Below are 22,877 nucleotides of genomic sequence, written 5' to 3' on the forward strand. Positions count from 1 at the left end.
CAGTTTCATTTCTACTTCAAATTTCGCGTAGGTTGCATCGCATAGGTCTGCTTCAGACCTGGAAGCCTTGCCTGGCTCCAGCTTGATTGCTGTAGACATCCTGCAGGCAGGTGACGGCTGCGTCTGGAAGTGCCAGAGGAGCTCAAGGCGTCGGAGCCGGACTCGCACAGCTGGCAGGGCTGTGGGGTGCAGGGACATGGGCTGGCCACGCTGACACAGAAACACGGGATTTCCCACCTTCCCTTTAGGCACATAGGTGGGATTCATCCTGCCTAATATATATATCTAAAAGTTAGGGATCTAATCCCTTTGTGGTCAATGGAGAGAGATGGTAATGCTCTTTAGTATAACTAATCTCTCCTCGCTGACAATAGAGAAACCCTAGATGACTAGCTTAGACTAATTGCTCAACTTCAAAGGTGGGATTTAGCCATCTAAAACAGTAAAATGCTATCAGATTAAAGAGTAGCTTTTCACACCTATACAAAACAAATGTGATTTGAGCCTAAATAACTGCACAGAACAGCAGATAACCGAGACTTAGACTGCAAGTCCCTCTTGTGAGGAAAAGTATTTTAAATGTTTGTGCGACTCACAATAACACGCTGTTTTATATAGCTTTTAGTGTTCTGCGTTATTGTCACACGGCTCTGGAGTTTATTGGGTTTTTCCATTTTAAAGATGGAGATGTGAGCGAGAGGTTAATTGGCTTGCATGAGATCTGACACAGGGACGCGTGGTGAAATGGGAAAATGAATCAAGGCTTTCTCTTACTCTCATGATTGCACTCATGATTTTTGGGCTGTTGTCCTGGACACTTGTCTACTGTTTCTCTGTCACAAAATGTAGTTCGTCTACTGCCTGGTAATATTGCTTTAGTGTAGCAAAATGTCATTGTATTTTGGGCTTCTAAATATTTTAAAAATACTGTAAGCAAATGGAATGGTCAAAGAATAATCTGAAGTAGAGAGCAGAAGGCATGTTTTTAATTGATATACATTACTCATTGTTACTGGTTTGCCACAGAAGTTTTGATCATTTTGGCTCTGTAAATGATTGGTATTCCCATGGCCTTTCAAGGATTTGCAACATCACGTAATTAGTTTAGCAAACGCATAGGCCATATGTAGAAGGCTTGGGTTTAGATTAAATACAGGGCAATGAAACTGTTGAACTTCTACTGTATGTAATTTGTGCAGAACATTCTGCAATATATACATATCAGTTATGAATCTACAATCAATTTTTATGTTAGATGTGGAATCCACAGCTGGACTTTCATCTTGAAAGAAGCCAGATAGCCCTGTGCATCTGGTTTAATCTTCCCTTTAGCCATGTCATTTTAAAGGCACTCCTGCTTAGTGCATCTTACAATTGAAAAATAATACTCATATTCCCTCTCATCTTCAGCAGCTGTGATCCCTCTGCAGATGTTGTTCTGTCAGACGTTTCATTATGTGTGATAAAAAGCGTAGGTTCTTTTTGTCTGTCTGTGTTACCGCTTTGTGGATTTTATTTTATTTTTCTTTATTTATTCCTTTGGCTGTAGATGAGTCCTTCCATAATACTTCACTTTATTTCCTATTGCTGTTGCTTCGCCTTCTTTCTAAGTACAGAAACGATCAAGAACTTGCAACTGCGCGGAGCCACCCAACAGAAGCCCATTGATTCCCCACCAAAGGGCTCTGTGTGAGCCATTCTACTCCAGCCTGAAAAGAAAGCTTTGTTCCCTCAGCTGGTAGTGTCTTAAGATGCTGATCCTTGCCATATTTTTGGAAAACTGTAGCAGTTTATCAGACTGTTCGACACTTCCCGTTCAGCTGTATATTCTGTAGCGTACTCTGGTGTTTGCCTCTTCTCATCCCTCAGTCTCACGAGGGCGAGACGGGTCTTGGAGCAGCCCAGGCGTGGCGGTGAGTTATGCTGGGCAAAAGTCATTTGGAGGCAAACAGTGCAGGAGGAGGAATCCAGAGTGCTGGTGGCCATGCCTGAAATGGTAGTAATGGATTTAGTATTTGGGGCAGGAGGTATGGGATTTGTCATGTTGGCTGAGTATTTTCCTGGCCGCCTTCCATGACTGTTCAGATATTTTTAGCGTGAAGTACAAGCTATGTTGTCTCAGTTGACCTTGGAGCATGACATTTTAACATGGAATTGGTTTGAATTGCTAATCATTAAAATGATTTATTATTTTTTATTACAAGAGCAACTAGAATCCCAGTCATGTTTTGCAGATGAAAAGGGAAGCAAATCGAAACCTGTCTTCTCTTGACTTGCAGTCCTTCACAATATCCATGTTTCCTAAACTACCGTCTTCAGCTCTTTCTCTCTTCATCATTAAAAGCAGATTATGCCTAGGTTTGGTTTTTAACTTGTCCTTTGGTCATTTGACAAATATTATATCAGAATGACTGCAACTAATCCCAGGGTCTCAGAGTGCTCAATGAGAAGTGTAGAACGAAAGCATTGTTTCTGTTGCAAACAATTTATGACCTTAATAGAAGTTTACAGCTGCCATCAGAAAGGCGAGATCTTCCTATCAGTATATTTCTACTGGGGATTGCTCCCTCTTTGCCTTCATTCCCAGGCTTAAGTTTACCAAAAAGATCAAGCCCCGAAATGCCAACTTCTGTTAAGGCATTAGAAGCAGTAGCACTGCATCAGGATATTGTAGCAGTATATTTTAAGGCGGTAATATATAACATAGGAAAAGAGGTTCAGACCAACCACAGCCATAGCCAGAAGCCTATGAAAGTTTGAATTCAAGTTTTGAGGTCCAGATCTGTTTCTAGCTCAGTTTATTTGACTCTTACTGGGCTTTTTGACTAGTTGTCGACTTTGGGTGATTCGTGTGTATTTAGTTTTGCATGTTCTTATGTTAACAGGACCTCAGAGGAAATGACAGTCATTTTTAAGATGCATTTTTACTGCCACAGTAAAAAAAAGACTGAAAAAAGTATCAAGTTCTCGTTGACTTTTTCAGTCCGCCAAATAAGCATCTACTCAAATATCTGATATAGATTTTTTTTTAAAAAAAAAAGGCGAACAAACAAACAAAAACTAAACAAAACACTCCCCCAAGCCCCAACCATCCTCCTGCCCGAAAAGTAGCTGCATGGTTTAAAGATTTTACTCAGCAGAAGATGAAACCAAAATATGAAAATAAACCTCACTGACTGCCTTGGCAACTGGAAGACCACAACCTGTTTCTACAAAGTACATGGCAGATCTCCGAGGTAGGGGCAAAGAGGCTGTTTCCCCGAAGTCAGTGTCACACTAGAGTTCCTTTCATACATAGGAAGTGAGTAAATCATTGAATAATGCAACACCCTTTCCCGTCTGCGAGAACTCTGCCAAAGCCGAGCCTAAGGGTCTGGGTTAAAGCAAACCCAGTTACTTGGTAACTGCGTTGTGTTTTGGAGGGGTTAAAATTGGAGGGATGTGGGGACTTGTGTTTTGGAGGGGTTAAAATTGCCAAGAAAAACTGCAAACTTGAAGAAGATCCCCAGGTGCCTGCGTTAATACTCCCCAGTCTCTCTGATGTGAGCTGGCAGGTCCCATAAAGCCACTCAGCCTTGAACAGGGAAGGGAAGGAGGGACGGAGCAAGAGCTCCAGCTGCGACTCCAGAGCCCCAGAAAGAGCCTCTAACCCAGTTCCCTTAAAGTGCACGAGCCTCGCGAGCCGCAGCATCTGTTTGCCACTGTATTCACTGAGTTCACAGGGCAAACAAAAGATCCATATCAAGCATGCATCCTTCCGGGGGGGGGGATGCCTTCCCTCATTCGCCCATAGATTTTCCCCCCTTTTCTTTCAGTTATATACAATTTTAATTTTTTTTTTTTTTAGAGGGGCGGTGGGGGGGATGTTGCTAATTTTTTTTTTCTTTTTTTTTTTTTTGGATGGTAATTAAGAGAGCTACCACCAGCTAGGCTGGAGTGAATGCAAACAAGACCCCTATAGGCAGCACAGTGCATTAATGTAAAATATGCCCAGACAACATAACTTGTCAGAGAGGATTATTTCTGCTTAGTGAATCTGCAGGGGCCCCTTTGCTCCACCACTCAGCGTCTGACTAGAGAGAGAAAGAGAGAAAGAGTAGCCATTAGTGAGTAGCTACTGTGGCATTGATGTTTGAGCGCACTTCTGAACTGGCTTTTGTTGAGAATATCGGTGCAGAAAGCATGCGCTGTCCCAAATCCGCTGTTACTATGAGAAATGAGGAGCTGCTTTTAAGGTATGTTGTCTCCTTTGTTTTAACGCGTGCTTTCGAGTTGCCTGGGCCCGCTGCAAGTATAACCGCGCTGTGTATTAAGTAGTTTCCCTATTTAAAGGAAAAGACAGGCATTGCTGTGTGCAAGTAGCGTTTTCCACGAGTTAGAATCGCACATTTCATGTATGACGACAAATGTACGGAGAGGGCAAGGAGGAAAAAAAAATAATTTTTTTTTTTTTTTTTTTCCTAAATGAGAGCTGATATTTCTTTTATCACCTCCTTTGCAATATTTCTGCCTGCTTCATTATTATGCACTGGGCATGGAATAAGCATGGAAAAAGCTCAGGGAGACTCCATGTTAGAGCTAGTGCCCTAAATACCACTTTAATTTTCACTTAGCCTATGTAAATAGTTACTAATGCTCTACCTGGTCTTTACCCCTCGAAGACGTTTTAAAAATATCTAAATACTCCCATACGTGGGATTACACATATATTCTTAACGTTCCAAGGTTTAGCGGGGGGCCGGCATCGACTACTCTTTTCAGAGAGACACACACACACACACACACACACACACGCAGGCACACGCACACACGCACATACACACAGAATTATGCTAGAATTGGCACCCCGCTTTGAAAAATGTAGTCTTTTGTTTATTTGCTAGCAGACATTGTAGCATTGAATACATCTTTTGGTCTGACAATGGGACAGCTGAACAATGGTGCTGTCAAACTAGCTTAATGTATGTCTGGCGGTGGGGTGGTTTGGGTTGTTTTCTTTTTTTCCCCCCCTTTCCTTGTCTCAGCCCCTTTTTCATTTCCCTTAATCTTTTTGTATATCCGGGAGAATATGAAGTGTATTGCCTATTTTGTGACGGTTCTTTCATTTGATATCTGCTGCTAATAGTGCAGGGAGGGGGAGGTTTGCATCTGAACAATTATGGCCATTGCATTAAGTTGGAGATTTATTACTAACCTCCCCTTTAACTGTGGCGAGAAAACTTATCGATTACGAAAGCTTGCAATACCGCTGTCAATCTGGAAATACATAGTTGCCAAACGTGCCCTTGCCTGATTTTATGCCTGATCATGTCAACTTTAACTGCTGTTTTGAAGACACTGTTTCTAATTTTGTTTAGGTAATGAAAATGCAATAAAAATGATAAATCAGCTCTCAAAGTGGGAGCCCATGCTACTTTCCATTTTTATAATCCAGCTATTAGCATACGTTAGAATTTTTAAGGTCAGGCAGAATAATTTACCTGGATGGTTCCTATCTCCAAATCTAACAAATTATTCATATGACATTTCATGATTATCTTTCTGTTTAGACAGCCGTAGTTTAGCACTAGAACAGTTAACAGTTTGGGCTTGGAATTTGGCAAAATGCTTGTGCACCTTATGCATTATGAAAAGAAATTGTTACAAAGCTTTTGAAAGATTCTGAGTTACTACTTGGACAGCAGCTTGTGTCTTAAATAAAATGAATTGTCTTCAGTCTGTGGAGTTTCTGAAACTGTTTAAAGTCTTTAAATACTTTACATGATAAATAAATATATTGAGTTTAGTAAGATTTGTAATCATTTTCTGAGAGAAAAGAGAGAGTGGTTTCTATTTTTTGCCCAGATCAATTAATTGTAGGGGTCTCATGCTTTTTTTTTAAACTGGATTCTACAGCATGATTTATGGGTTGAGGGGTCTCTTTGACCCCTTAATTAAAAAAATAAAAGACATTAAAGATTTATTGGTAGCAGTCAGAGCTCTCTAAAGCATGTGTTTTCAACAAAAAATGTTTTATGGGGGGGACTCTGTGTACTTACTATGCTTTTTTGCATTTTTTTTATTGGTGTTGCATCTCCTTCCCTTGTGTCTTGAGCTGGTATAAATCAATAGGAAAGAGTTTACGTGAACAAAAAGGTAATATCACATAAAATATGCTAGAAGCCTAGAGGTTATGGATTATCAGGTAGTACTTGCGTGCTGTGTGTTGTGCATAAACATGAATAAAGCGAGGATGGTGTTTAATACAATGGGACCATGCTATAATTCACTTCTTGGAAGAACTTCTTTTGAGACAAACATTAACTCATTCACAACTGCTCTGCTCTGCCACCACTGCACTTTTTTTTTTTTTTAAATTTTTTATCGAGTTATCCTCCTTCAGCCTGGGCTTTCTAGCAGCTGCTGGCCCTTTGTGAGTGGCAATAAAGTGAATCCCTCGCTCTCGGCGACATGGAAATGCCCCTTTAGTGACTGCCCGGAGTAGGCTGAATGCCACTTTTGTAGCAGCCACCACCAGCCACCTGGGCAGCAAACTCAACCGCCACTTTTAAGGACTATTCAATACTAAACCTGTTCCCTAAGCGCTCGTCTCACAGGTGAGTTCATAGTAAACTTACAGCAGTTGCTATGTTTTCAGATAAAATGCTGCGCAAAATACGTATACTACAGATTTTTGTCTTGGATTGCCAGTTACTTTCTTCTTTTCCAAGGGTATTTTCTGACATTGCATTCACATCAAAGACTAATTTTTGAATTATTTGTATGAACCCTACTCCAAAAAAAAAAATATTCTTTCTGTGCATATTTACTGAAATACTGCTTTTTTGAGCCATAACAATTATTATTAACGTCAAAGAAAGTGAGGCAAATCTGGAACACAGGCTATTTCTTAGCATGCTTTAACAAAAGTGTCGGCTTTTGAGAGACTATAGAGGTTTCGAGATCCTACGCATGAACATCGCAGGTGTCCTTGGCGTTACCTGCTTTGAATCGCGCCCATTCGCAGAGCAATGTGGTGCCTTGCAGTTGTCAAACTTGGCAACATCTGTTTCCACAACAGCGCCGAGAGAGCTAATTCCGACTCTGCGTGAGCTGTTATTTGTACTTGCGATGACCAGGTGTAATGCCAAAAAGAAAGACCGTCCTCGGTCCTACCTGTCAGAGCAAAAGGAGGACAGGGCTTATCCTGGGAACTGGCTTTCCATGCTGCCATAGGAAATGGAAGGGAGTTATATTTATTTATTAGCCTGGAGTCTTTGTCTATATATTATTTAATTTTTTTTTTAATTTTCAGATTCGTGAACCACAATCTCTAACATCAACATGTTAATATTCTCTTTGTTAAATGAGAATAAAACTGAAGTGTTTCTGTTATCAAATTTAAGTATATAAGATTGCAAACTATACCTTTGGGGCTGAAAAACAAAGGAGAGCATTCAATTAATATTCATATCTAGAAGTTTTACTGCAAGTGTAGATTGTGCTTGAATACTTAAGAAGTCATTCAGGAGTGAATCAATACTAATTATTGTAATCAGGAGGGTTAATTAGCTGAAGATGCTGCTGATGGAAAGTTCACTGCTTACAGCCCTGAAAACACCTAAGTTGATGAAATCTGAAAGCAAGATGTCTAAGAGGACTTTGTGTGGAGAGAAAAGCTCGGCTTTCCTTTGGCGTTTCAAGAGCCAGTTGTTCCAAAGGGGAAACAGAGCTTGTACTTTGTGTTTTGCATTAGATTAATTCAGGGGGTATTAGAAGATGCAAGTAAATCTGTCTTGAAGATATTTTGTGGTAGTTTCTCATTAAATGCAAGTACCATTTTGGATAACCTGTACTGTCTCTGCAGCGTTCATTTGTAGATTACCATAAATTAATATGGATAATCTTATGCATTTGAAATCTTGTTCCAGCACTGTTAGTGGGAACAGTTATTTTATTATTTATTTTTCACCATTTGTGTGCAGGCATGGGCTCTTCACATGGTATAGGTACAGAAATGACACGTGCGCTGCATCTCATAAGCAGGGATACATCTGTGTGCGTGTGTGCACACATAGACATGTGCACATAAGTTTGAACATTTCTTCACTGAGGGTGTTTATTTCTATAGTCCTGTGCCCTCAGAACTCCCACTCGGCTTCCATCTGCAAAAAAAAAAAGAAAAGTATTCAACCGCATGTAATTCAGAGGACAGGTATTGAACAAGTAGTTCATGAAATTTAAGTTAGATGATAAGGAATAAAGACTGAAAAGAAACGATTGAAGAAAATCCTTTTCTTTCCCTTAATTAGAGCAGTTGTGTTTCTTAAAGTGAGCATTACTGAATTCAAGCCAAATCTCGCTATACAAAATCTTTTCTCACAACTGAATTGTGAGAAGATTTTTTTTTCTTTAATGCTGGGTGTTTTGCAGGCTTTTTTTTTCCCCTTTTCCCCTAGTTATATCTATTAAGCTTAGAACCAAGATGAATGTCTGGATGTTTATTTGAGAAAAAACAAACAAACAAACAAAAAAAACAAACCAAGACCAAAGAACCCCCTCTCAGTCACACACACACTGACATAAACCCCCCCGAAGTCAAGCGATGCTTTCAGAAGAAAGAAATTCTGTTTCAAAACACATCCTTCTTTCCTCTCTAATGACATTAGAGATTATCACGTGCAGGTGCTATTTATCTTTGCAACTGCTTTCCTATGACTGTTTTACTGCTTCCAACACATTTACTTGTGTGTCAGCCATAGGAAAGGTAACTGAAAATGGCAGCTGTTGAGAAAGCATGTCGCCATGCCTGGAATGACATGCATTATCGGGGCAGCAGGAGTTGCTGGCTCTACAGCCCATTTCTACTTGACCTGCGGAATGATTGGCTGCCTGGGATGGTGATGAATCACTGGAGTTTATGAAACAGGACTGCTGGCATCCTCACAGAGGAAATAAAAACGGGATTTTATTTATTTTTTTTTTCCCCCCTCTCTCTAACACTCTTGCTGTGGCAAAAAGCTTTTTTTTTTTTTTTCTGTGTGCGTGTGTGTTTTGTTTTGCTTTTGTGTTATTTCACCCTGCAGCGGAAGCAAATGTGTCAATTAAAGTCGCTTTAATACTGTTCTTGGCAAGTTAATGATGCACGGAAGGTTAACTATCATTATTGGAGGGAAAGGGGCATGAATTTTCACAAATCTTGTGTAAATCTTGATCTGGACCCTAATTTTCTCATCTCTCACTCCAGTCTTGAGACTGAGATCAACTAGCAATCAGCTCGAGCAGGATGTAAAAAAGGATTTCAGCTGTTGTCACATGCAACTTTATTTCCTCGGATGGTCTAAGGATCGGTGACCATTTCATGGGCCAGTATCAGACAGATCCATCTCTGGGGTTTCTGCACGAATGGCTAACTTGACATTTCTGGAAAGCATCGGCTCCCAAATTTGCACTTGGTTTCTAGGTGGTTTCGTGAAATTATATTGTGCATTAAGCCCACATTACCGGATTAGGCTCTTAGGAGTCAGTGCTTGCAGGGAAGTACCGTAGGTCTGTAAACCTGCCAGTGCACTGACAAGACTGACACAGTGTGGATCGCGAGCTGCCCTGCAAAACGCAGCCAAGTAAAAATGATCCTTCTATTTCAATTAAAACACCCAAAATTGTGTTTGGGGGTGGGGAAAGGAGAGAATTACTTGCTTGTCTCTCCATGTAGCATCCTCGGTGGCTGATGTGTTAGCCTGCGTCCCTCATCCGAGTAGAATAACCTAATTTTAAGTTAACTCTCTCCGATTCAAAGGAATAGGGTTACACAGAAAATTGCTTGGGAAGTTTTAAATATGGCACTTATACGAAGATAATGCTTTCTGCCATTACATTAGAGAGGGTTTTTCTCGAGTCTCCTGCTTTGCTGCCTAAGCTTTTTCTCCACGAGTTTTGAAAAGCAATTTGCATGCTCACGTAGGCCATTAGACTTTTTTCACCTTCCTCCGAAAAATTCAGCAGTGGCTGCTGCTGCTGGATGCTGGAGAGGCTGCAGGACTCCCGTTACTTAAGGCACAGCCTTCCGAGGTCCCTTGCAAGGCTTCTGAAATAGAGGAGGGCAAACTTTTGCCGGCAGGAAGGGGGGGTGGGCATGGGGAACCGCTGCTCGCGCCCGTCGGTGTGCGAGGGGTAAATGCTGCCCTCGCACTGGAGTTCCCATGGCAGCAAATCAGCAGGTCATCTTCAAGAGCAGCCTTTGAGGATGCCAGACAACAGTCTGTCACCGGGAGGAAGACGGAGCAGAGGGTTGGAGGTGGGGGGAAAAAACCCGATAGAAAATCAGAGAGAGGATATGGGAATTTACTATCCCTTTTAGACAAATAGAGGAGTGAAGAGAAAAGCAAGGGCACCCGAACGTAGATCATCTGGAAATTGAACCTTGCAAGTGTAGATAGCTGTGGATGATACGATAGCTGTGCTAGGGAGCGAATTTAAGATTCAAATCCTGCACCTGCTCTCCCTGGAAGCTGCAGGTCAGCATCTGAAGAATTGAGGCCCTCTAGAAAGGCAACAGTGAATTATCAGAGAACTTAAATTCTTGGAGACTCGATTTTCAACTGTAACAACCTCTTCGTTTCATTTTCCTTCTCTTCTGCCTAAAAATCATCTATTTTCAGCTAAACTGCGAGGAAGAAGCTCACGCTAAAGCTTGAGAATTTGCCTGCATCATTTCAGCCCACATTTAATTTTAATGAGAGAGTTATATAACCCCCTTTAAAAATAACAAAACACTAACAGAACTGCATCGGCAACATCAGGTGTTCTGCAGTGCTGCTCCAATGAATCATATGGAGATCTATCTGTGCGCGGCTGATGAACGTACATTTAACTCAGTTAACCCCTACCCCCGAATATCGCAATCCAAAGTGACCAAAATTTTCCCTAAAGGGCCTTGCTCACAAAAGGACACCAAACTACGTGCCTGCCCTAGGAACCTCACGGCTGCAGCAATTTTTGCCGTACAAAGTTGTGGTGCCGATGGGTTGGGGTTCTTGAAAAAAGTTGCAGATGAATTATTGTGGTTCTACTGAAGTAAAACTTTCTACGTTAAAAACTAAGTTGGGTTTAATGTTTTGCTTTGGAAAAGAAAGCCAATGTTCCCACTAGTTGTACTGAGCCCCAAATCTCTGAAGTTAAGAACAGCCCTTTTAAGGGGCAGCTCTGCGAGTAATACATATGACTTCATCAGTGTCCCTTTCAGAGGGAGAATTTGGGGGAAAAACTGATTTAGCAGTTTTGAGCCTGTTAAACACCTTGGCTCAGATGCAGCCCTTGACTTTTGAAGCCCCTCAGCCACTGGTTGCTGGGAGGTGGGAAGGATCACAGTAGACTTGCCACACTCTCTGCATCCATTACAAGCCATGATCAGAGGCAGGGTCATGGACTAGCTGGACCTTTTGATCTGACCCATGTGGCAATTCTTATACTCTCTATGTAGGGAGGAAAAAAACCCCACCCCCAAACCAGATACGGCACAGTTTTCTGCGTGTCTAAATGCCTTAGAGTTACTGCAGGAGCCTTTTCTTTCCATCCTTCGTATCTGAGGTTTAATGGATTGTGTCTGCGGGAAATAATGATGTCAAACAAAGACAGTTGCTTTACATGTTATCAAGGTGATAGTTTGCTATTTTTGAGGACCGAGATGTATGCTAGGCACTTCACGAACAAATGAAAAAAAAAAAAAGACCTGTGAAATTTCCTACCTTAAGATTTCCTACCTTAAAGGTTTCCTACCTTAAATTGCCTTTTACCTGAAGTGTAAGGTGAGATCCAGTCATCTCCAGTGAAAAGGAAAGAAAACCATGTGGCAGAAGTGAATGAGAAGGGAAGAGGGTGGTTAACTTTACAAAGATCCTGCAGTTAGTCAGAAGTGCAGTAGGTTCGTTCAGAAATTTCTTTACAATCTGTTTTTGAAAATAAATCTACTTTTGGCTTCCTGTCTCTTTTCATGTCCCTTATTCATCCTCTTGCCTTGCTGATGCCACATTAGAACTTCACATTTGCCTTTGCCCGTTGCTTTTGGAGTTGGAGCTGCCCTCCAGAATTGCCTCTGTGTTCAGCCCATCCTCACCATCCCCTTCCCTGATCCTGCATCTCTCCCAAAAACAAGCCTCCCTCTTCAGAAACCTCAAACTTATATAAAATGACTGAGGTTTTCATGCCTCCTAGCAGTTGTTCTTGTGGGCTTAGATGGGGGGAAGAGCTTTTTCTGGTTACGGTGGGCTTTTACCCCTGCCCCGTGAAGGCATAAAATCCAGAGGGGGTTATATGATTAGGGGACTGGAACACCTCTCTTATGAAGAAAGGCTGAGGGATTTGGGTCTCTTCAGTCTGGAAAAAAGATGGCTGGGGGGAGGTCCTTATCAGCACTTATAAATACTTAAAGGGTGGGTGTCAGGAGGATGGGGCCAGGCTCTTTTCAGTGGTGCCCAGCGACAGGACAAGAGGTGACGGGCACAAACTTGAGCATAGGAAGTTCCACCTAAACACGAGGAGGAACTTCTTTACCCTGAGGGTGGCAGAGCACTGGCACAGGCTGCCCAGAGAGGTGGTGTAGTCTCCGTCGCTGGAGACATTCAAACCCCACCTGGACACGTTCCTGTGCCACCTGCTCTGGGTGACCCTGCTCTGGCAGGGGGTTGGGCTAGATGGTCTCCAGAGGTCCCTTCCAACCCTATGATTCTATGTGCGATTCCTCCTATCCTAAGTAATACAAGATTGCACTTTTTCATGTGAAGATAATACAACAGCCAAATCCACCAGTATTAAGTTCCCTCTTCCAGGGTTGTTTGGAAAGGTGCTTTTTTTGACCATAAATAATGCGCGTGCTGTCTAGTAGGAAATCAGGTCTGCCCAGTGCATGCAGTGCCCCAGTTTCCCTCCTGGTTGGGTAGTGGTTGCTGATGGAATCAGTCAGCGGGTGAGAAGATAAGGTAGTTCATAAAAAAAAAAAAAAAAAAAGGTTAAAAGAAAGAAAAAAGAAAAAAAAAAGAGGAAAAACAGTCAATGCCTGTTGTCAAGTTGAGATAGGACTGGGTTGACAAAAGCCTTGGTCTTGTGTCTATATGGACAAGGCACTCCACAAAGGCAACACCTACAGATCAATAGCGATGCTCTTCGATAGGGCTGTAAATAAATAACAGGACTGTAAGACTTGGTCTTGCAAATATTTACTTGTTACTCTTTTAGTATTTGCTAAATACAGTGCCGAGCGCCGTGGATAGCCCAGCTGGAGCAAATGGTACTGGCCGGGTCCTGCTCAGCACTAGCGCTACGCAGGATTGGACCTGAGGGTCGTGATCGACGATCCCGAGTATTTGCATGCTATTAACAAAGTCGGGTGTTCCTCCAAATTAAAGGCCTTTCCTGAAAACCCTCCGTCACATGTAGCGTCTGCCTTGCGCCATAAAATCTTGCCTAATTGTTTTCGGAACGATTGAGTTATTACCCGCAAAATGGAACAAAGGCCTAATACCCACAGTGGGATGAAATCACCTCGTCAGTGGTATAAAATAGGAAGAGGAAAAAAAAGGAAAAAAAAGAAGTGAGTGGGAAGTTTTACTATAGCAACCAAGTTTACATAATATCAATGTGCTTCAAGTGAAAGCTCTAGAAATGCTTAATTTGAGGTACCTTTTCACAGGGCTAATTTTAAATGACGTTTATTTCTGAAAATTACTGATTAGCTCCAATAGCCTACGGAATTGGGGGGGGGGGGAAGCTTCACAAGCAGCTCAGATTTCAATACTTGAAATTCATTGATCAGTTTTAACCAATAATTCAGTTTTCTTTTTAAAAGGGTTTTGGTTCTATGCAAATCATTTTATTTCTCAAAATAAGATGAAGGGAAGACTGTTGTGTCTTTGGTTTCGTACATAAAAACATCCTTACTGAAAGGTTAAGGCTTCGTAATGCAAAACTTTATTCTGATATTAGAACTAACTGGCAAAGATGGATTTGTTAAAAATAATCAAAACCTTCGCAAAATGGTGCAAAATCAGGTCCACTCCTTTTTGCCACTCCAAGAGATGCATTACTTTTTGCTTTTAATTGCTTACGGTGCTTACACCATTCTTCAGCTCTGCCCAAATGCTTTGTGTCACTTGTGCTTGTGTGCTTTGCTTTTCTTTTTTTCTCCTTTTTTTTCTTCCCCTTTTCTTGTCCCTCTAGAAGTCCGCTAATAAGAGTTAAGCTGATAGGCTTCCTCCCTCCCTTGTACACAGGTAGGCTCACGTCCCGACGCACGAACCAAAATGCTGTATTTTCTGCTGTTAGCCCAGCTACTACTTTCAGGCTCATGGGTTGCCTGGAAGGTTATTTCTTTGTGAAAGATAGCGAACACCTCATTTGCATTCAGTAACGCTGTCTGGACCAGATTCCTTTTCCCCCTCGCATTAGTGGAAGATCCTGAGTGATTCCACTGAAGTCATTTGAGCCCGCTCCAAATTTACACCGCCGTCGCCCAGCTCTGCTTCTGCCGCCTCTGATAGAAACTTGCTTTGATGCCAGAGATAAGCTGAATCCCGAGCATGTTCATTGGCTTAGGGGGGAATAAAGCAGAGGATTTGAACTCTCTTCATGCTGCCTTGCAGGCTTGGGAGAGAGTGAAGTCATTCGGAAACTTTCCCTTGAAGTGCTTCCAACAGTAGCATTTCCTTGGCCCAATACTGGGGGGGGGCAAGTTGATTAAAGGAATGGCAATTAAAGAAAGGGTGAGGAGGGGGTCCGGAGAGGGGTCGTGATGTGAGCTCCACACTGGATTTGGCTGCGGGATCTGGACGGGAAAGGGGGTGTCTGCTGTCTTTGTCACTTGCTGGACGAAAGCCACAGGCAGTGATGTCAGAGTGAGCTCATACGCTCAACCCTGCTCTTTCTGCAGCTGAACTTTTTTGCAGGTTTTGGGGTGTTGTATTTTTTTTTTTTGCTCTGAGGAGGTGTTCGGTTTTCAAAGGTTGAGTTGTTTGGAGAAATTGCACGTCGCTCTGTGTCCAAAAAGCTGCTTGAATGGCGCCTGATCTGCAAACGTGAAGGGGAATTGCTTCATCTGCCCCACTTCGACATCCGGAGAAACCGAGGCGCAAAGAGTAAATGATGCGACTGCGGCGGCAAGCAGGGTCTGGGCCTCTGAAACGAGGGGAGGATGGAGAGGAGGCGACATTTGTAGCCGGAGTAGGATTAAAGCCTGAGAATTGCTGATTCCAAATTCCAGGTTCCTTCCTCAAAACTGCCATATGCTCCACCAGCTGAAAAAGCTTCATATCGGCAGGCAGCGATAGCGCAGCAATAACGCAGCTCCTCTAAGCCAGTGTTTACATCCATTGTCTGATTTATGCTGTGAAAATTAATGCAGCTTCATTTGCCATTCCCCCTCCCCATTTCCCTCTGTACTACAGTAACGGACCAAAGCTTCCATTTTTCCTTCGTTTTTAATAAAAGTTGCTATTTTGCGCACATGTGCCGGTCAAGGAACTGGCATTAACGTGACAAACAACAGAGGGGAGCCTGTAACAGTGTGAAACATTCAGGGTGGGGTTTTTTGCGTTTTTGTTTTTCACCACTTTACCCTCTGCGTTCGAGAGTTAATTCGTACGTAGTCACTACGTAATTTACGTTTGAGAACCAAATTATTTGAATGCGGTTTCTCCCCATAAGCTCTCCTTGAGTCATATCTCAGCATCTTTTATAGAGAGGGTTTTTTGTTTTTTTTTTTTTTTTTTGCATTTGACCCTGTTCCTGCCTCTAACTTTTAAATGGCAAAAGCAAATGTGCTTTGAAAAGTGTGTTACACTGTAGTTGTTAAATAAAGCAATAACCTATGCACTTGTAATGCTTTCTCTATGACCTACTTACATACTACTTCACCCTCCTTATAGTATGATTAAAAGCTGCTTTGAATCCACTATTCCCTCAAGGGATTTGAGGCTAGAATTTAACAAACTGCTGAGAAGGCTTAAGTCAGTAAGAGGGCTTCCCTACAGCTTCTTCCAGCTAATTCACATGTAATTAAAAGGAAAATAAATATTTCAAAAGAACATACGTTTTAATGAAGCATTTTTAAGCACTTACACCTTGTGAAATGGGGCAAATTTATAAAGATCTCGCTGTTCCATATGCAGATTTTAAGCCAAATTATTTGTGATCCTCTCCTCCTTCCACCATGGCATCCTGTGCAAAGCGTGGATTTGCTTTTCAGGCAGCAGCAGTGGGACTGTGGTCCTTAAAAGCATCAGGCTGGGGAGACTGAAGTCCCTTAGATTAAGCATGTAGCAAAAAAAAAAAAAAATGATGATGAAGAGGTACGGATCCAGCCGCACAGGGTGAAGTGGGGGTGGAGCCTTCGTACTTAAAAGAATATCTTCATCCTCGCTGAGCTGCCTGTATTTCTTCTCAGCTAAAACCTGCCCCTTCTGCAGTGGCAAGATTTTGAAATTGAAAGTTAATCCAACTCTGCTCTGGGCTGGATTAACCACCATGGAGGCCTCAGATCAAAACCCAGGTGGCTGCGTCCAGCTGGAGAGAGTTGTGCTTGGTTTCTCCTTTTATTGCGACTTTGCACTTATTTTTTTTTTATCCGCCATATAGGCTTACGCCGCGCGATGGATGGGTGGCGTAGAGGAATTGCCATTAATTTAGTAAAGAGGAGCCATAGCTTTGCTTTGTGCATTTCTCTGTGGACGTTTAGGTGCCATGGTGATGAGGACAGTATGCGAACATATAGAACAGAGCAGATTAATAACGCTATAGATATCTGTTCAGGATTGCAGCTGTCCTACGGGGATTACGCTGAGGGCCAAGTGAACCTTTCCTTTCTTTAGACTTGCAAAGTAGGCAAAAATTTTAGCAGCCTGAGGGGTTTTTCTTCCTTTTTAACTGTTTAAAATGGAAAAGTGTCTTAGTGCCATAAACTGGACTCTGAAAATTCACCTGGTCTGTATTCTTACTATCAAATAGACACTGGTCAAAATTTCAATAAAACTTCGCCTGAGCGACAGCATATTTATTTATCGGTCAATTTAATTTTATTTTAGAATACTCTCTGAAAAGTTCAAATGTAGTTCTTTTAAATTCACATTTGTTACTTTTTGCAAGTGTTGTTTATCCAGAACAAATCAAATTATAAAACCTGGAGAGAGATTCCGAGGGAGAAGCACACACAACGCAGAGAGACGTCTTCTCTGTCTAGACTGCTCAGATCACCCAGTAATCTTCGTAAATATGTTAATATTCTTTTGCCTGGAGCTGCTTCGTATTGAAGCAAGTAGGTTTTGGAGATGCAAAGGAAAAATTATACAGATTTTCAGGGGGCGGTAGCGCGTGTGTGTGGGGGAGGTGGCTCCAGCTATTTGTATGTGTGGAATTTTATGTGGAATTTTGGTGGTGTGGCTGGTTGTGCGCGGGGTCGGGAAGGGGCTTTGGGCCGGTTACAGGCGGGAGGGAGGATTTACCGTCGTTTACTGACTTAAATCCCAATTTACGAAGCGGTGAGGACAGAGTCACAACTAAATCCCCGGCGAGCCGGGAACATCCCTTGGAGCGTTCCAAGGGTGCCGAGGCCCGAAGGGCAGGAACCCCAGTGGAGGGACCCTCCCCTGAGCGACCCGCCTGAACATTCCCAGCGCTCCCAGTTCGCCGGAGGCCACTTGCGCCTTCCTCCCGCACTGGGAAGAACTGGGTCTCTGTCAGAAACCGAAGCAGAGGGCTGCCCGCCGCTGCCCGGCTCTTCGCTCCGCCGGGGGGAAAGGCTCCCCCCCATCACCCCCCACCTTCCCCTCATCGGCGCCCACCCGAGCCGGGAGCGTGGGGCGGCGGGGAGATGCTGAGGGGGTCTCGGCCGGCTCTTACCTCCCTCCCACGCCGCCACCCTCAAAGTTTGTCGGTGGGGGGAGCCCGGGGAGGGGGGTGTGCGTGTCCCCCACCCACCGCGGCGATGCTATAGGCCTCTCGCCGGGGCCGGAGGGGTTAACGGGGAGCCGCAGCGGGGAGATGGCTCCGCCTCCCCGCTCAGCACCTGGCGCTCCACCGACGGTTGCCTCAGCAGTCGATTTCGGAGGGGATTGGCGGAAAATAAAAAAAAAAAAAAAAAAAAATTAAATAAAAAAAAATTAAAAAAAAAAAATAACCCACACCAAGAGAAGGAGGGGAGGAGGGGGAGGAGGAGGAGGAGGGGGGGGAAGAGAAATGTGACAACTGCCGGGGCTGGCGGCTGCCGCGGGGAGGCCTCCGCACCTGTGCCTGCCTCTCCGCCGCCCGGCGCAGTTGTGGGATCCGCCGAGCCCCGCCGCATCCTCCCGGGAGCCAGACCGGCCGCGGCGCCCCCGGAGCCCAGCATGACTTCTTCGTTCAAGCTGGATTTCCTTCCGGAGATGATGGTCGACGGCCGCTTGCTGGTCTCTGACAGAATGTGAGTGGTGGCGGGGCTGCCGCCGAGTAACCCCCCCCGCCCTCCTTCCCTCCCGCCCTCCCCGCTACCCCCCGCCGCCGGGCGCGGGGCTTCGGCCGCCCCTTCGCGGCAGGAGAAGGGGGTCCCCCCCTCTATTTTTTTCCCCCCACCCCCTTCTCAAGTCACTTGGTGGTCTCCAGGTTGGGTGTCCCCCCACCCTTCTCCTCCCGGGTGTGCGGCGTTCCGGTGGGTCGGTGAGGGCGGGCGAGGGGCGGCGAGGTGAGGGGAGGCGGGGGGGGGGGGGTGTCTACATGCTGCCCTTCCCCGGCAGAACAAAAATCCCTTTGCAAAACCTTCCTCAGTTCTCAAGCGAAACGCTGGGCATCCGCTGGGAGTAAAACCAGGCAGAAAGCAGGGATTTTTTTTTTTTTTCATATATATATATATATATATATAATTTTTTTTTATCCTGTTCCCGACAGCTGCCTGGTACAGAGAGTGTTAATTAGGTTGAGGGGGGTTGTTTTACGTGCGGTTGAACTGGGGATAAGATTTATCGGAAGGCGCTGAATGCTGGAATTTCAGAAAGAGAAGTATTCCCCTAGCCCATCTCTGCTCCATTAATCTCGATCTGAAAGTTTCTATTATCATCCTCTTGGGCATTGCCAATTGACAGGGATTTTCAGGTAACCTAAGCCTTATATGAAAAAAAATAAAAGCGAGAAACGAGGCAGTAGTCACTTGCTGAAAGATCAGAAAGGCTGAGGACCGTGCTGCGTTTTTACAGTATCCAAAATGTCTTTTATTTTGCTGGGTTTTTTCCTTCTTTCATCAGGATGATAAATGTGGTTTGAGTTACATTAGAATGAAGCGAGAGGCTTTGGCATTGACTCTGTGCTGGAGCTATTCCGGTTGAGGCAGCGCTTAAGTTACAAGTGTAAATAAACCCGTGTGTGCGGCAGAGGCTGTCACCTGCGATTTGCACAAATCGGGTCGCGTACTGTGCCCCCATCTAAGACTATTCAGACTTTTTATTACCTTCTTTACCGGCAAGCAAACTTTCTCCCAAGGCGGAGCGCTCTCCCTGTCACCGGCGATGTTCCGCCCGGAGATGCTCGGTGCTGGGGCAGTTGTTCAGGCAGCTGAGATTTAATGAGCGTGTGGGAGAGGGGAAAGAGGCAGGGGGAGAAGCCACTTGGTGCCGGTGACTTAACGCTGTTTTTACAGTCCTTGAAGGACAGCAGAGTGTTTGCGTAAATGCTGCCCGTTGTCTCTGTTTCGTGATCTTAAATTCAAACAAGTTCTCTGCTGTGTTTTGTTTTTCCCGTTGTAAGATCCCTGTTTTGATTGCCACCGGTCAGTTTTGGAAGGGGTGCTCTATTTCTCGCCTTTGGCATGAAAATGGCACAGGTTTGGCTATCAGGGTACAAAGTTGCTGCTGAACACTGGTATCGCTTGCTTTGCAGCCCTCTGTAGGGACTCGCCACAGACGAGCTTTCCCTTGTTTTCCTCGTCTCAGCTTTGATTAGACTTTCTACCTGCTGTCCTTCCAGGCAGTCAGGAAAGATACCGCTAACAAACATCTCCAAGCTCAAAGGCACTGTTAACTGCAGCTGACGATGCCCTGTTGTCACTTAGCCTTATATAACTTTATCTCCAAGTTGCCCCTCGAGGGGGGAGGACCAGGTCAAACTCTTCCTTCTGCATTGCTGTCTTTGTACTCCTCTTCTCTGGGAAGCATCCGCGATGTATCTTAACAGAGCTTGAAACACAGGCAGTGTTCATCGGACGCAGATCTTAATGTGTGTCCGAAGAAACCAAAATTACTCTAGAGATATGGCAGCTTCTAAGTGGATCTCTAAATACAGAAGGTTAATAATAGAATTGTTAAATACGCATGTCCTTGTAGGGTTTGGTGCTGGCCCTCATATATTTGGGGGGGGAGGGGTAGACTTTGTAATTTCTTGAAGAAAAAGAAGTTTACCTCCTGTGGTAGTGTTGTGATGTGCTTCCTTGTATTAACCAAGCTTTCCTTTGCTGCTGATCTAAGTAATTGTGGAGATGCATGATTTCCAGGGATCATGTGTCATGCATACAAATTAATATCGAGGCTAAATTGCTATTAACTGAGGGAGCTTCTCCTAAAAAAAAAAAATAAAAATCTTGAAACTAAGTGCTGTCTGTGGAAGCTTTGCTACACTGCCTTTCTAAAACTCTGTAATTCGCTATTTAAAAATATCTTCGTTTCGTCTTCGTATCCAAGTGGTGGCATACATTTATTTGCAAGTCCCCAACTCTCTGGACTAATCAGCGCCGCCGAGAATGCAGTTTGATTACGCGTAGGGGGTCATGGGCAGGAATGCACCTTCCCCTTTGGCTGGCCCAGCCCCGCGGTGCAGCGCGACACCAGCGGCGTTCGGCGGGGTGGCACGGTGCGTGGCGGGGCACGCTCCCACTGACGGCGCTGCACAAAACTTTTAACCTCGCCATCTGGTCTGGCCGTCGAGTATAGCTCTGTTCAGTCCTTAGCAGAAAGGAATTTTCCTATTTTAGACTGAGGCAATTAGCAAGATGTGTGTGAAAATCTTTCACAGTGAAAATTTACAGAGCTAGATTTATTTATTTATTTATTTATTTACGCCAGTGGCGTGTCGGATATTTTAGGAAATCAGCACCGTACAGTATCACTTATACTTCCGTTGTTTACACATTTAAAAGTTCTTCGTAAATGGCATTCTTTTCACTATTATCCATTCTTTCAACAAGGAACCGAGAAGGAGAATTTTCAAGGAATAACTTTCGGTGCATACCTATCGTGAAAGTTAACTGCCAGCTTGATAATTGTCAAAATTAAAGCGCTCTTACCTCTGTGAGACTGTTAATTGCTCTTAAATGTTGCATCTTTCCAAATTTTGCTCCTGTTGTTATTTAGCTAAATATAAGTAAAATAGAACATCAGCTACTTTGAGCATGATTGTTTAGTATAATTAAACTGTATGCATGGCATGGGTGTACCTGGTTAGTACAAAACGGCAATTTTAGTAGCAAAAATTCATTAAAGACATGGCGTTGGAAAATAGACCCTTTAGGATATGAAGCTTAAAGTTATATGAACTTTTGTTCCTCAGGGCCAATGGCAAGTTGGATGCACTAGCCATCGTCAGTGCTTGCAAGGAGACCGCTTGGTTAGTGCTCTGGTTAAAACATCAGAAACTGTTTGACCGATGTTCTGCGTAGCCTGTGTGTGCTAATTGTGTGGAAGAAGCAATTTGGAAGAGAAGATGGAAGTGGAAACTGTGTGTGTATTTGGGCAGGGTAGGAGAGGGTTAATGGTTACTAAGTGTGGTTATAAAATGTGAGTTCAATGTAATTTGCTTAGTAATTTCACTGCCTTGCATGTACACGCCAACTGGATGGTTGTAAAGTGGTTGCTTTAAGGATTAAATACTCGTCGTAGTTACCCCCCACGTTGATTTCTGCAATACCACCAAAGATTTTTCCGTTCCATGCTACACGTTCCACTGCCTGGGATTACCTTTAATGTAAATGAGTAATCGTGTGTGTTACTACCGAGACAAACTCAAATTTAACTTTAATTTTTGGTAGCTGGGTATAATGTCAATTGAATATGTGATGCTTAAAGCAGTGCACGTGCAACTGTACGGGTTCCATGGTAATTACGCATAGAAGTATTTAGTCTTTGAATTCCTGCCTCCTCTTATCCAAGAGGAGTCAAAATCGGATATATGTGCAATACGCTGATTAAAAAGGCAACGAAGATCAATTTTCAATACTTTCTGTTTGTTTATATTTATTATTTAATAAATAAGGGTTGTCATCACTCCCAGGCATTCTTGCACTTTACGAAACCAAAACTTCCCTTTCTGCACTAAATCTGCAAAACAGGACTTTTTCCAGCATAAACTGGAGGTAATAAAATAACTTTTTTTTTTTTTTTAACCTCACTACCTCACTGCAGGGAAAACTCAACATACTGTCAAAAATAATTTTTCAACTTTTTTTTTTTTTTAAATATATGTAGAACATCAAACCATGAATTGCTAACTGAAAATGGATAGTTGGGTATCAGCTGTCGTGTGGTTTTTTTTGGTTTTTTTGTTTGGTTTTTTTTTTTCTTTTTTTTTTTAAGTCCACAGGCTTGTCCTTATACTGGCATTTTATTCTAACTTTGATTTAGTAATAGCTTTATTTTAAGTGTTATGACTTGTTACTTGCATGACAGATTCCTTGAGGGAAAGCAAAGCAAAAGAAGAAGAATATTCTTGACTGTTGACAGAGCTCCAGAAAGGAAAACAAATCTTCGGATGTTGATTAAGTAGTTACGATTTCCTGGTGTCCTTCTCCCCATCATCTTTTCTAGTAGCTTCCTAGAGCCCCGTTCAGTACGTAACCTATGATAACTCTCAGCTCATTAATATTTAAATATATCTCTCACTTCCTATGATATGATCTC

General features: G+C 43.3%; 1 protein-coding gene across 31 annotated transcripts in view; it reads left to right on the forward strand.

Annotated features, from left to right (window-relative positions):
* The window catches only part of CELF2 (CUGBP Elav-like family member 2), a 559,698-nt gene that overhangs the window by 298,034 nt on the left and 238,787 nt on the right, over positions 1-22,877 (forward strand). For 5 of the 31 annotated variants that reach the window (XM_074573244.1, XM_074573241.1, XM_074573235.1 and 2 more), the window contains exon 1: positions 3,993-4,235. The exons of 15 other annotated variants lie outside the window; for them this stretch is intronic. In XM_074573244.1, coding sequence (XP_074429345.1) covers positions 4,129-4,235 — 107 coding nt within the window. In that variant the 5' untranslated portion in view covers positions 3,993-4,128. Of the gene's footprint in view, positions 1-3,712; positions 4,236-17,864; positions 18,425-22,877 lie in introns of those variants that run through there. 11 more of the 31 variants (XM_074573234.1, XM_074573270.1, XM_074573273.1 and 8 more) reach the window with 7 other exon arrangements.

Source organism: Larus michahellis, chromosome 1 (assembly GCF_964199755.1).
Source record: "Larus michahellis chromosome 1, bLarMic1.1, whole genome shotgun sequence".
NCBI classification, from domain to species: domain Eukaryota; kingdom Metazoa; phylum Chordata; class Aves; order Charadriiformes; family Laridae; genus Larus; species Larus michahellis.